The sequence below is a fragment of the Nilaparvata lugens genome, chromosome 2, assembly GCF_014356525.2.
Source record: "Nilaparvata lugens isolate BPH chromosome 2, ASM1435652v1, whole genome shotgun sequence".
Taxonomy (NCBI): domain Eukaryota; kingdom Metazoa; phylum Arthropoda; class Insecta; order Hemiptera; family Delphacidae; genus Nilaparvata; species Nilaparvata lugens.
The window spans coordinates 12,917,122-12,931,185 of record NC_052505.1 but is presented as its reverse complement, the minus strand read 5'-3'; the positions used below and the strand labels follow the sequence as shown (position 1 = coordinate 12,931,185).

At 35.6% G+C, this 14,064-nt stretch overlaps 1 protein-coding gene across 1 annotated transcript in view; it reads right to left on the bottom strand.

The window, feature by feature from the left end:
* The window catches only part of LOC111056813, a 271,910-nt gene that overhangs the window by 29,593 nt on the left and 228,253 nt on the right, over nucleotides 1-14,064 (bottom strand). The window contains exon 4 of the mRNA XM_022344223.2: nucleotides 2,398-2,499. Within this exon, the coding sequence (XP_022199915.2) occupies nucleotides 2,398-2,499 (102 nt within the window). The remainder of the gene's footprint in view (nucleotides 1-2,397; nucleotides 2,500-14,064) is intronic.

Sequence of the window (14,064 nt, the reverse complement as noted above, 5' to 3'; positions counted from 1 at the left end):
TTTGGGTCAATATTATGGAAGAAGATGAGGATGCAGCTGTTGAGAGTCGTGTATGGTGTAATATGCGGTTGCAAATTCAGTGGCGAGGGAGGGATGTTGTGGCACCCAACACTTGCATCCGAGTACGATACTATCACCAAATATATTAGAGCATCAATTATGCTGGCTGATAATTAATGTCGCTCCGTCTGCCACAATGCATCTGATAATCAGTCTCTATGCAGTAATAACTATACACTCTGTCCGAAATAATGTTCTGCTCCAACGCCCATACAATTCTGGCAAATGTAGAACATCATTTCATCCAGCAAGTGTCTACCAGAATTTTAACCGATAACCAATAGTGTATACGTAGATTCATTCACATGGAAAATTGTTTATTACTGTTATTATAGAGGAAAAGTTTTCGATTGAATTCAATGAGTTATTCTGTAATGGAAATGACTGTCTACAGTATCTCTATTAACACCAGATTACAGAGATTAATAATATTGATATAGGCTAGCCCTACGTGGATATCATGTGAGCACGGTTGTCAAGGTGACTGTTTTAGCAACGAACATTTACTAACTAGTTTTGCTAGTTTTTGCTCAGTTTTACTAACTGAGCAAATAACTAGTTAGAGTTGAAGTTAGAGTTTTAAGTTGGAGTTGTATGAGATACGTTAAAAGATGATATTTTATTTTATTTTTATCTTGTTCATAGATGTAAACTTTTAATGAATAAAGTGTCAATTACAAAAGCACATTTACAACAATGTCATTGTTTTTGTTAATATTGTTGAGACGATTCATCCTTGTAGTAACGCATATTAAAGTCATACTCAATCAAGATGAAGCAAACTCAATAAACTCACCATGTAACACACTATTTTAATTGAAAAATGAAGTTTGAAAAAGTTTTAATTGAAGACATTTTGAAAGCATCTGAGAGCAATTTGAGACAATCAGAGTTTTCTGTTTAGACTGAAAGTGAAAATATATAACGTTATTGAATACATTGACCTGTTTGAAGACCTGTTTCTTCCAATCCCAATCATTACTTGATCATTTTATTTGCGGTAGATGCCCATATGAGCGTTTTTGCTTTATTTATGAGATGATCAAACGTCCATGCCTATTTGATGGGATTCAAACCCGCGACCAGGTAGAACTAGAATATTGAAGGGTGCAACGCCTTGGTCGACTCGGCTATCCTGGCCGGCAAAGTCGGCCATTTACTTCTATAATTGATGAATACTCGTAAATAGCTTTTGTGATGTGAATTGAATGTTGAATTCCATATTGTAAAAGGATGTGTTCATATTCATTAATGATTCTATCGATTCTTAATTAATACCAATACTATCAACTCATTAGTTGATAAGTAGAAAGTAGAAAGCTGTAGCCAATGTTATGGATCCTATCTTCAAATCCTTTTCGTGAATGAAGTTAGCCTTCAAAGTTACAAACAAGTTTTAAATAATTGAATATCACAGTGTCAAGTTTCAGCCAGTGAAATAGATTACCAACATTATTCTGAATAGTAAGCAATAAAAATGGCATGTTCCAGGAAATTCTTATAAAATATTCACTTCCACATCAGCCGTTGGAAATGAGTAGTAGCGGATACAAGTTCATATGCAAGCTTGTTTGATATATTGACGAAAAACCCAATATTTCCTGTTCGGTAGGTTGTAGGTACGATGTATGTGATCAATACACTCTCAAATTGTTCCGAGTCGTCCACAGAGGTATCTATTGCTTTTTGATCTAAGCCGAATGGAAATGTAGATGACGTGGTCTGCTCGTGACAGGGATGAGAATTGAGCATATAAAACATGAACAGAATATTAAACCGAAACTCCCTTGGGATGGCTCGTGAATCTATGGACATGGAATTGGAAACACTGACAAAGATAGCGCTCTCATGAGCTCAATCATACTTGTAACTCTCATCATAACTACCAACGTCATCATGGATAATCATTAATCCGTTTCCACTGACTCTTTCCCCATCCAAATTGTTGGAATTAATGTAGCGCAGATGATAATTAGTCTTTTCTCGATTTTCTTTATGGATCTTTCAATATTGGAAGATCTTTTCTCCATTTACAATGGATCTTTTCAATATTGAATACTGGATGAAGAGACCTAGATACTGTCCAACCTTAGATTTATTGAAAATTGAGATATTGGTTTCGGTTGTTACAACATTATCAATATCTGGTTAACGCAAACCAAAGTAGATTACGTGACTTTGAATGGTACACTGTATCTCATGTTTTTGACTAGAACCATAGAGAGTGATAAGAATACTTCCACTTGATGTAGAAGAGAGGGAAAACCCTGTTTGGAATGTCTGATTTGATTAATATACAAGTAAACTTCTATTAATTAATTTGATTTGCGTACTCACTTGTAAATGGCGTGCATGTTCAACTAGGAATCTGTCATCACTACTGTAAGTCGCCAGTCCAACTGTCAATAAATGGTAGTCTTTTCTCCTGATCCACGACACCTGAAAAAGGATTGACACCATTTAAAAACTCATCATATTAATACTAATGTAATATTTCGGTCCAAAGCTTCCGTTAACGGAAGCTGCTGCAAAGTTAGTCACAAAACAGCAGACATGAAATGCAATAGAAGCATTACAGACCCAGAAGTGAGACATTTCTCTCGAAAGCAACAAAAAAATCATTATTTGCTGCAGAATCCTTACAGCCCAAGCGAAGTATACTCTAGAGTCTAGACAAACCATTATTATAGGAGGCATAAGCAGTAGGCAGTAGGGTAAAAGCGTCTGCAGAAAATGGTCCTTGAGCGGGTCCATCTAGAAGCACAGATGCCACTTCTCGCAAGCAGCTCGGGGTAGTCCACAAAACCGTTAACAGTCTTAAATAAAATCCAGAGCTTGACACATAACAAAATTTGTTTTAAGTTTGAAATACGAGATCAACTCAAGAATAGACGACAATGCAAAGAAAATACCTAATCAAAGATGACATGCAATTTCGAAACATATGAATTTATTTTTAATCAGTCGCGAAAAACATCACTTACAGAGATGATAAGTAACGTCTATCAAGATAATTCAGAGTACCTATCTAATCATCTCTCTCCTATTTACACAAAAGTAATTACTTAGCATGATGATGATCATCTAAATGGAATAAATTGTAGGATTAATGATTCTTTCGAAAAATAGCAAGAGCACTCAAGCTCTTGTATATTTTTTATATTGATTGATGGATTCAGATTGATAGATGGATGAATAGTCTATAATAATCATGCATTTAGCTAGAATTATCACAATCTTCTTTTCAAATCTTCTCAAACTTTTATAGAAAAGTTGTAGGTTGAATTCGACGAATTTTGATATATTAGCTTGTTCAATAAAACCAGTAGAGATTGTCCTACTGAAATTTTAGCAGTGTAGACAGATTGGAGAAGAATTTCCTTGCTGGCCAACCTGATGATAGCCTGGCTTGGAAAAATCTTCTCTCAATTGTTCTGGAGCGCAACTAACAAATTTATCATAGCCAATATGATCACCAACGTTCTAAACAGACTGGCACCCCAAAAAGAATACTAGTGGGAATGGAAAAGTTTCTTGAATTCTCATCAATCAGGTAAAATGTGTAGCAAGATCACCAGTGATTGAAAAAGAGTGAGAGAGTTAAATTTCAAACTTCGTATTCTTTCAAACTTCTCTAGGCTCAATGATGGTTGTCAAACACTGCTTTTGGGAGGAAATAGTTCAAGAAATGCCATAATATTTTCAAACCGAGAATCAATAGTTGACATAGAGACAACCATTATAATCTGAACCGAAATACCGGTATGATTGATTTTCTGCCACTTATATTCGAGACACGAGTATATTGCAACTGAAATAGGATGGAGCTCGATTTGAACTGATTTGTGTTGGAGTGCATAATAGGCTACCAGTTTCATGCTTCTGACAGGTCGATGATTAGCAAACGTACCCTGCTCTAGATTGCAACTTCACTCCTATTGAATGGCATTCGCTCATTCGATACGACGAATAAATCAAATGTTACGAAAATATCCTGCAATATTCTTGTATTGCATCTACACTGGCATTGATTAAAATAACACGCTCATTCGATATTGACTAATCAAATACTCAATAAAAATACTAGATATGTCCAACCACGGATTCATTGGAGAATCAAGATACCGGTTTCGGTTGTTACACCTTCATCAGTCTCTGGTGAAAAAGAAAGTACGAGTAAAGAGCAGTATTATTCATACTAACGGTCAAGCACCGCTATTGATGAAAGCCGTGACCTATCAAGGTGAACGTATGTGATTGGTCTAGACAAGCCCCGACCCTCCCCAATTAGCGGTTCAGATGAAACAAAATGGCGATTCAAACTGCAAACACATGCAAACACACTTGCTCAAATATTTTGTTATCTTGTTTATCGTTCCAATTTGTTGAATCATATAACAACTAAGATGTTTTAGCTTCAGATTATTAGAATAGATGACCTATTCCAATCCTATGAAATTTTCAATAAATTAAGGGCCGGTTTCCGAGCTCGGGATTTAGCTAAGTCCTAGAATTTAAACAGCTGGAGTCAGAAAATTGGCTTTCCAAAACGGGGCGTATTCGCAGCTTTTATAACAGTAGTCGTAGTTTTTATTTTCTCATTTCTATAATTGGAAACGTTTTTCCTTGATGAAATTAGACATTCCTAAATAATTCAAAATAGCTGAAACTCTACACTATTTCCTCTTTATTTCATTTTGTGTTCAATTTTCTAGTTTTTCGAAAACTAATTCAAACGTGACTATGACAATGGCTGCGACTACGCCCCGTCTTGGAAAACCAATTTTCTGACTCCAGCTGTTTAAAGTCTAGGACTAAGCTAAATCCCGAGCTCGGAAACCGGCCCTAAATGGATAAATAGTACCAATGATGTATTTAGTAACCCAAATCAATATACATTACGTAATTGTTATCATTTCTCATAGTCTTGTCAATCAAGAAATGTGTATGAAATTGTCATATAAGACTATGTAAGGACTATAAATTATTCAGGGCACTTTGAGGGAAGCGAGTAGCAGCAAAAGAAAACTAAGATCATTACGGTTCTTTCTGAACAGGTAGTCCATGACAGTCTATCAAGCTGCTGTCTTTCTTGTTTGTTGGGTAGTTGGGAGTTACATTGTTTGTTTCGCATTCACTTTCCTCCTCTGATCCCGCAAACTCTAATCTTCCTCTTCAAACAGGAGGCAGCATCTGAGAACATTTCAAAGTTACGGTTTCCGCTGAACTTGGATTTTATTACTGGCAAAGTTTTAAATGCCAAGTTGAGTCTGACCAAACCAAAGTTGCCGGCCCGGAAGCGAGCAGGAAGCGAATAGCTCTTGGGGGATCACTGCGTTGCTTTTATTTTTGCTCTGTATCCTTGATAATCCAATTCGTACAGTGCAAATTGCAGATACTAAGTGTGTAGTGCTGATCATTCCCGGATCTAAATTATCAAGAATGTTGAACCGAAAATCGAGCACAATTTTTTTTTTAAATGAAAATGAAAATGTTTTATTGGCAGAAATATAAAATTACAACATCTTAGAAATACATAATAAAAGCAATACAAATTTCACAACATGAGAAAATACTATTACAAAGTAAAATGCAATGCCAATTGAGTATTTGCATCTCGAGGTACTAAACCTGTTTGAGATGGTGATATAAAATTGATTACAAAACTATAGCGCTAAAATTTAGTTACTGAGGCCGACAGTCGCATATGAAGTGACACATATTACATAACAGTATCGATGATTTATCAATTTTAGCTTCGAAGTAAAGCTAGCTTTTAGCTTCAATAAATAAAATATAATTGTCATTCAACATCACAGTTATTTATTATTGAAAAGGTGCAATATGTGTTACGGATGAAGTTGGATGATAATAATGATTTAGAGTGACCTGGCTGGCTCAGGTCTGGTGTCAGAGTTTTCAGGTCGCAACTGATCAAGTTGGATAGTATACAATGAAGGCAGTTACTAGTAAGATTTTATGTTAGACAATTGCAGTGTAGTTATTCCTGATTTATTCAGTTTAATAGCAATTGAGAATGAATTTGAACTTGGGAAGTTTGTTAGACTTCCGAATCTTGAAAATTCCACACGAGCTGTAGGGTTTGCGTGAGCACGTAAGTACAAGCGGCAGTTGAAAAAATATATTTGTGCTATTGTATTTCGATGCTAATAATTGAGACTGATAGATGAAATACAGTTTTTGGCTTTTTATTTCTATTGTATTGTTTGAATCTTGTAACTTATTCATTTCCTTGTTATCTCTTACAGTGACTTGGAATTTTATTGAAAAAATGATACAATTCAAGTTGAGTTGTCATTGTAATGACAATTTAATAATACCTATCTATTGCTTTCTTATTCACTATGAAAGTTAGAATTGATATCTGCAACCTCTAAACTACATTCACACCAGCCGCCACTGCATCATGGTTGATCGAATAGTAAATAACTCAATCAAACAGAGTTACATAGTCATGATAATGATATGTAGGGCCAATTTCCAGATGACTATGTTCGAGTGCATTTTTCCCAGTAAATCAGTCTGTATTATTTGAAGACTCCAATAATAATTTATTGAATTGAAACGGCTCATATTTGGCAACTTTCCTAGGAGAGAGCTTCCTGCTGGCTTTGAAACAGGATTGTAGTATGATGTCTTAAGATGCAATTCAATCATGTTCTAATAGATTTCAATCTTTTTGCAAAAAAAACAAACAAACTCAGAGAACAATTGGAATTAAACGAGTGAATTCTTGAGTACTCTGGCATTAATCCTTCATTTAGTGGACATGGGATTCTCTAAAGGATTACTTTAATCTTTAAATAAGATCAACTCTGGCTAGTAAATACAGCATGCATGGATTACTCAGCTTTCTAGTATCACATTTGTAATCCCACTCAATAAAAAAGCTCGATCCCTCTACTTGAACATTGAATTCCGTTCGTTTGTGAATTACTCGCTCTCATTCCTTATGAGCAAGAATTGAGATCTGCTTGCTCAAGTTGCAAGCTAATGTTGCAAGAATCTTAAATGACAACTAATGCCGAAAACGTAGACTTCTTTGAAATTTTTATTCAAAGATCTTTTCAATTTTTATTATTTGAGAAGAATGTGAGTGAGAACCAATAACCGGCTGCGCTTTAAGTCAGTCTTTAATGAATAATAACAGTAAATCTCTTTTGGGATCTCACTGGGAATGAGATTTGAAATAACTTAATTCGTTGAATGGATTCACTGATATTTGAATGATCTACCATGCACACTGTAGAAACTATTCCCGTTTAATTTGATGAGGAATAGTGCTGAAGCTAGATAAGAAATCATAATAATCTCTTAGATTTTATAGTTCCAAAATTTCTATAGTTTTTGCTTTTTAAATGTGATTTTGTGTTTGAAAATAGTTTTCTTGATGCAAAAATTCATAAAATAGAAACTCAGGAAGTGAAAGTGCAAATTTTAAGAGAGAAAACATGAAGAACCCAATACATAACCTATAAACTTGGGTGTTGATAGGAAATGACATTGGGTAATACGGCAAGGCAGAACATCCTAAAGGATCTCTCTGCCGATAAAAGTAATGCCATAAGAATAAATGAAATAAATCTCTGAGATGGAACGCAAATCTATTTCTCCTGTTTGATTCGATTAAGAATGGCGCTGAAGCTAGGCAATAAACTATAATGATCCCCCAGATTAAACGCCAATCCATTATTGTAGATTTTAATAAGGAAAAATACAGAGAAGATTGCAAAATTATAAGTTTATGATTGAGTTTTTCTCTTCCTCACTCACTCCGATTGATTTGAGAAAGAGAATGTACCAGCTGAAGGAATGATTTTGACGGCAGCCTATGAACGCTAAGAACAGAAGGAAATTAAAGCGTTGAAAGAAGCCGGTGAAGGGGAAGCACAAGAGGCTCTGGCGACGACAAAAGAAGTTTAGAGATGAAAAATAGCAGGCAGCATTCGATTATCTTTCGCCTTCTGTTAAAAATTTATCGAATTAGAATGAGGTTAATTCCCTTAGCTTTAATTGTATTTTTCCTTTGGAAGTGACAAAACCAGGCGATGAGATATTAGAGCTACTTTTGTCTTCGCCTTGATTAACGATCCACCGCTGACCCTCACCCCAACTATCGCTTGCTCATCTCTTCCTCTCCAAAATGATATCATCTCCTCGCCTATATAAAGATGAATGAAACTCAATTGGTCGTTGAATATAGTTCCTTCATGAATTGAAGATATTGGCTGATGATTCATTTCTATTCTAATGTCCCAGATTGAAATTAAAGAGCAATTATTGTGATTTGCTCATGTCGAATATAATTTTACCTTACAAACATGTTTGAATATAATTATGTTATACAAACACGTAAAAACGTTTCACCGTTTAGTGCTTATTCTAAATCACATACGATCTATCGTTTCTTAAAACAGTAGACAATTTCTTAGTTTTTCCCCGTGAACAATATCTATATCTATTATGATAAGAAAATTGTACGGCACTCTATGCAATATACTATATGATAATTATATTCCACTATTATTCTGTCTAAATAAGCCAGTTACACAGACATCGTTTTTTGGGCATCCGATCTTTTGCCGTCCTTATAAATTCTGACATATTAAACGGAAATTGGCAAACACAAATGATGTGTTCAGATACACGGCACGTGTTTGCCAAGCGCTATGCTAAATTTAATAAAATTTATAAGAACGGCAAAAGTGGGAAATACAAAAATCAATGTGTGTGTAACTTGCCTTACAGAGTGATATCTTTGAATTAATGGAATATATTTTTCAGACAATCAAAAAATATTCTCTATTGCACTAGTATTTGAGAATTGGATGACAACGAATTCAATGAGAGCGCTCTCATTTGAAAAACACATTGATAATTGAAATGATAGGATTATTTTTCGTGTTCTATTATCCGATTCATTGTTTCTGCTCCCTAATACAATTAAACATGAATCGCTTGTAGTATAGTATAAACCCAATAGCAGTTAACAGCACTACGGTCTATTGATTGCACGAGATAAAAATGAGATTCAATGTTGAGAACTGAATGAATATCACATCTCATTATTATAAGATATGGATTTGTCTCATTCATAGGAGAATGAATGAATTTCTCTCATGGGGTAAAGTACCTTGTACAAAATTGTTCTATTTTAGAACAGTGTATTAAATCCGTCTTCTACACGATGACGTAGTCACCTCTCCGTAAAATCTTTCTCTTGGATGAGGCTCCTATCTGAAGATAGTAGAAGTTTTGTCACTACCAAGTGAGTGGATTTGTTTTCAATCAACAGTGACAAATCGGGTAACTTATGCTGGACAAGAGTGTCGTACTGATGATGTGAGAAGGGGAACTTTCTGTGACAAGTGAGTTCAACCAGTGAGTTTGAACGTGTCCTGTCCATTGACTTTCAGCCGAAAGTTGTCGTAGATGTGCCGAATCACGTACTATGAGCACGCCCCATTTTCAACAGGGACAGATTCATCTATGACTTTTCCTCCAACTGTAGGGTTTTCTCTTCTTAATGTAACTCTCTCTTTCTCTTTCCTAACATCCTTGACACCCCTCCACTTAACACGATCATGCCTTTCACTGTAAATGTTTGCCTCCAACAAAATCGAATATCAACTTTCTCCTTCTTCCAATGGAGCTCTGATAAAAGTATTTTCTTCCAATACCAATGGGATATGTCCATCCGATGGTAAGTAATAGATAGATATTCAGTATACAAATTTTATTTCCTCAATAATTCATATAAATTGAACTGAATGTACTCGTGAATAGCAATGGAAGTGGAATAATAAGGCGAACATGATATATGAGCCTGTTGTTCCTTTCCCAATCATTCACAGTTCAGAATGATATTGTATCTATCAATGTTTAAATAAATAAATAAATAATAATTGATAGCTTTTAATGCGGCATCACAGCGTATTTCAAAGATGCTACCAGCAGAGGCCTGGTAGCACTGGAGCCTGTTATTTCTCAACTGTGATTGAGTTCTAATATTGGAGACGTGATACACTTCTCTGACTTGTTCTCGTTGCATTTAGCCGTTTAAATTGGCATATCACTGTTGAAATTAAACTTCCTTTTTCTCAACCGGGCCAAACTGCTGTTTCAGGAGTACTTATCTCCACGGTGATCTAATATATTGGATGAATAACAATTGTTTAAATTGTTGCATGATTATTGAACCTATTGAAGGAAATTATCCAAATTTCTGATTTGAGAGATGTTCTTGGGAGTAGTTTATCGTATAGAATCTTGTTTTGAGTTTTAGAATTTTGTTTAAATTCATGTAGAATCTTGTTTTGAGTTGTTTTTGAGAGTTGTTTTTCATGTAGAATCTTACTTTTCGGGTATAGTAGACTCTATATTGAATGTAAGAAATCTCACATAAAAACGTAGAAACATAATAATTCTTCCTGAGTGTTTTATAAAAATGAAAACTCAATCTTCTGCGCTACGAATAATATCTCCAAGGTGAGTAACACTATCCTCTTACTTTTATATGACATGATAAGATATGCTCTCACCGGTTCCCTATACAGCTTTAAAGGTACTTATCACAGAGCAAGATGATATTCGCTTGTTCAACTCCCAATTGTGCACTCCATAACGTCCATGTTAACCACATAGAGCCAGTGTAGTCACTATATCTCCCCCAGTATGTCGGTGGAGCAATGGAGACATGAATTTAACAAGCTTGTGCCTCCCATTGATCCAGGAAGGAGACTTTCCTTCTCAAGCAGTAGCTGTCTCTTTTGTGTGGCACATCTCCACTTTCGCCATCTATCGACAACTTTTCCTTTTTCTTTGCAGTCACACATTGATTGGTGCTCGAATCTGTTCTCGCGAGCTCTCCAGTCATGGAAGGAGAGTCGTGAATCGCTTGTCTCCCCCTCGGACTCATAACTCACTGCGGTCCTCTTCGCCAAGATCGATGGCCTGCTACCAGCTTATCGCCTCTGCTCCTCCCCTCTGCCCTACTCAATCCCCTAAAAGCCTCAAAACTCCACTCTGCTTGGCAGCCGGTACAAATCATGCCCAGTTGTAGCCCAAATAAATATTCACGGTGGCGGTTTCTTCAAGATTGCAGCTTTAAAAATGCTGGGATTACATTCAACGCAGCGGCCACGCAGCCCGGAACTTGAATTTGATGATACTCTGGGAATGAGGGAGTTTTGAAAAACATTTGACGCGGAATGTGGAGTGGAATGGATAAGTATGTAGCTCATAAAAACTGTTGAAGATACTATTGGAAATGATGTGACTGGGGAATCTAGGATTAAGTTTATGATAGAAGCATGTGAAATAGAGTAGATTCAATTTAATTCCAATCCGTCATGGCCTGCCAATTAGTCTATTGATGGAAGACGTGTCATCTATCATTTATCAGGAACTATCTTCAGGATGGGAACTTGGAATAAAAGTAGGAAAAATCATACATGGAATTCATTATATATATTAAATCTTACATACTACATACTTTTATCACCATATTACTTACTACATATTTTCTTAAAACATTTATAAGATAAGAATAGTTATTTCCCAAATCGAAAAAAGAAGTGAAAGGAGTGATTATTGGTTTTAGATGAGAGGCAGGTTACCTGTCAAACTCAATTTAACCGTGAATATAGAGAAAATTGAACGTAATTTTCCATCCAAATTGATTGGAAATGATTTGAATCCAACACGTCTAGTCAGGTATGGTACCATATTCTTTATTGATTGATTGATGCAATCATAGGGATCAATGATAGGGAGAGAAAAAATAAGATAACCTTGTGCTCCCAAATTTAGAGAAGGTTACACATAGTCCGAGATAGTTCCTCAAATACGGCCTAATACTGATAATACTGATTGCCAGGAGTAATGAGCTACCAATGAACACTAATGAACATTAATGAGCTACCAAATTGTCCGATCTATTGTGAAAGGGGTATATGTAAACGATACGCTGGGCATTTGAATACTGTAGACCTCCAGTTTTGTTACCCCGGGACCCGACCGCTGGTCTAGAATAATAGAATGGAAAAATCAACCGGATGTATTATATATCAGAGGTTGAGACATCCCTAGTAAATTGGTTACCAACGATCAGTAATCAACAAAACAACTCAATTTTATTTATTTTTTATCCAACATCACTTACAAAAATTGAGGCTCTGACATATTTATCTTGAATCATCTTGTTCCGAAACTGAATTAAATATATACTTTGTTCAAATTAACTTCCGACTTGGGATGGACATGCGCAGCAGAGAAGGCAACAGTGGCAAGGATACAACGGCTGCTATGTTGTCATTGTGTACTGGCCAGCATTCTCTAATTTCCAGTGAGTATTCAAGCGCTCATGTTAAACTTTAGGAAGCTTCCTCTCTGCAGTCACAGACTCCACTGACTCTATTCGACAAATTGACAACTGCGCTTCCACCTATGACTTAATCCTTCACTGCAATTGATGGAAAAATCTTCAAACATGAATCACTAATTATTCGATTGCATAACAATGCATTGCCGAGAATTGTAATCTACAATTTTATAATAAAACATTATAAACTAGTGTTGATAATTATCTTTTTCATCGGGTTCCTGTCCGTTTCAAACGATGGCGATTACATTGGCTATCATAACTTTTACAGTTGCGCTCAAGAAATACTCACTCGGCCGGGCTGAGTAGGATAGTTCAATTAGAAATTAGTGGGAATAGTTTTTTCACTGTTGTGTGCGAAGCTCATGTATCCAGCAAGCTAATGTATCCGGACCAATGACAACAAGCCACGCCTACCAGCTCATCATTATCTCTTCTGATTGGTCGAAAGTTATTGTAGAACATACAAACAATCAAACAAAAAACGATTTTGGCCTTGAGTCGAAAATCAGAATTCGCTAACGCTCTTTCAATAAGAGGGATTTGACTAACTAGTGTGCCTAAGAAGATAATTTTGAATAAAATTTAGAATTTAGAAATAGGCCGACACATCTAGAAAATACCTGAGTCTATACCTAATTCATGCAGGTGAACGGGCTAGAGTCAAGAAAACTTCAATTAATCTTGCCATGCCTGATTTAATAGGTTTATACTATAGAAAAACACTACAATTTGAAATAATTGAAAAACACAAACAGCTTCAATAAACATTGGCAACTAAAATCGAACAACAGAAACAACAATTTCATGTTACTTTGTTGACATTCTTCATCTGATTCGGGGGCGCATTACTATCCCCGTTTAGATAGCAATACGTCACAAAACCAAACAATATCAGTCATCAAATAACAAATAATTAACTTCAACATAAAATTACTCAAGAAAGAAAAGCCCGTTGAACCCAAGTTTCGTCGATAGTAACCCATATAACCCATTTCATAATAATTTTGAATCCCCACTTTTGATTGACATTCTCGAATGAACCTTTGTTTCACTACACTGCACTTTCGTTGGTCTGTACGTTGCTTTATCGTCGGGGTTACAGTACCTTGTTTTTGGCGGTGAGCTTTTACCGGTTGAATTTGGCTTGACGGCGACGTCCTCTTACGTCCCTAGACCTGTCGTCTGAACGGGTGTCTTGAAGCGGTGTTACATGAAGTTGCGGAACCAAAGGGGTGGTAGTACAAGAAGTTGGTTTGGGAACACACATGAACCGCTGTAAATAAATGTATTACAGCATTAATTTCTAACTCTTCCTACAATTCATCAAAAGCTAAAACAGGAGTTATCTATTGATTACAATTAATTAAATTCTCTCATTCTTTGAATCCTCATTTTATATAGATTTTTATCTTTAAACTACTGATTCTTTTTATCAGAATTAATGGATCTTTCTTCACAAATAATTCAAATTGAAATGATGCTAACTTATATGATATTTTTCGTTTGGTTTGCGAAATCAAATATAATTTTTCATATAGTAGCTCGGCTAGTATTGTTGGAAACTTGTGCGCCAGCCAACATTTATTTTATTTATTATT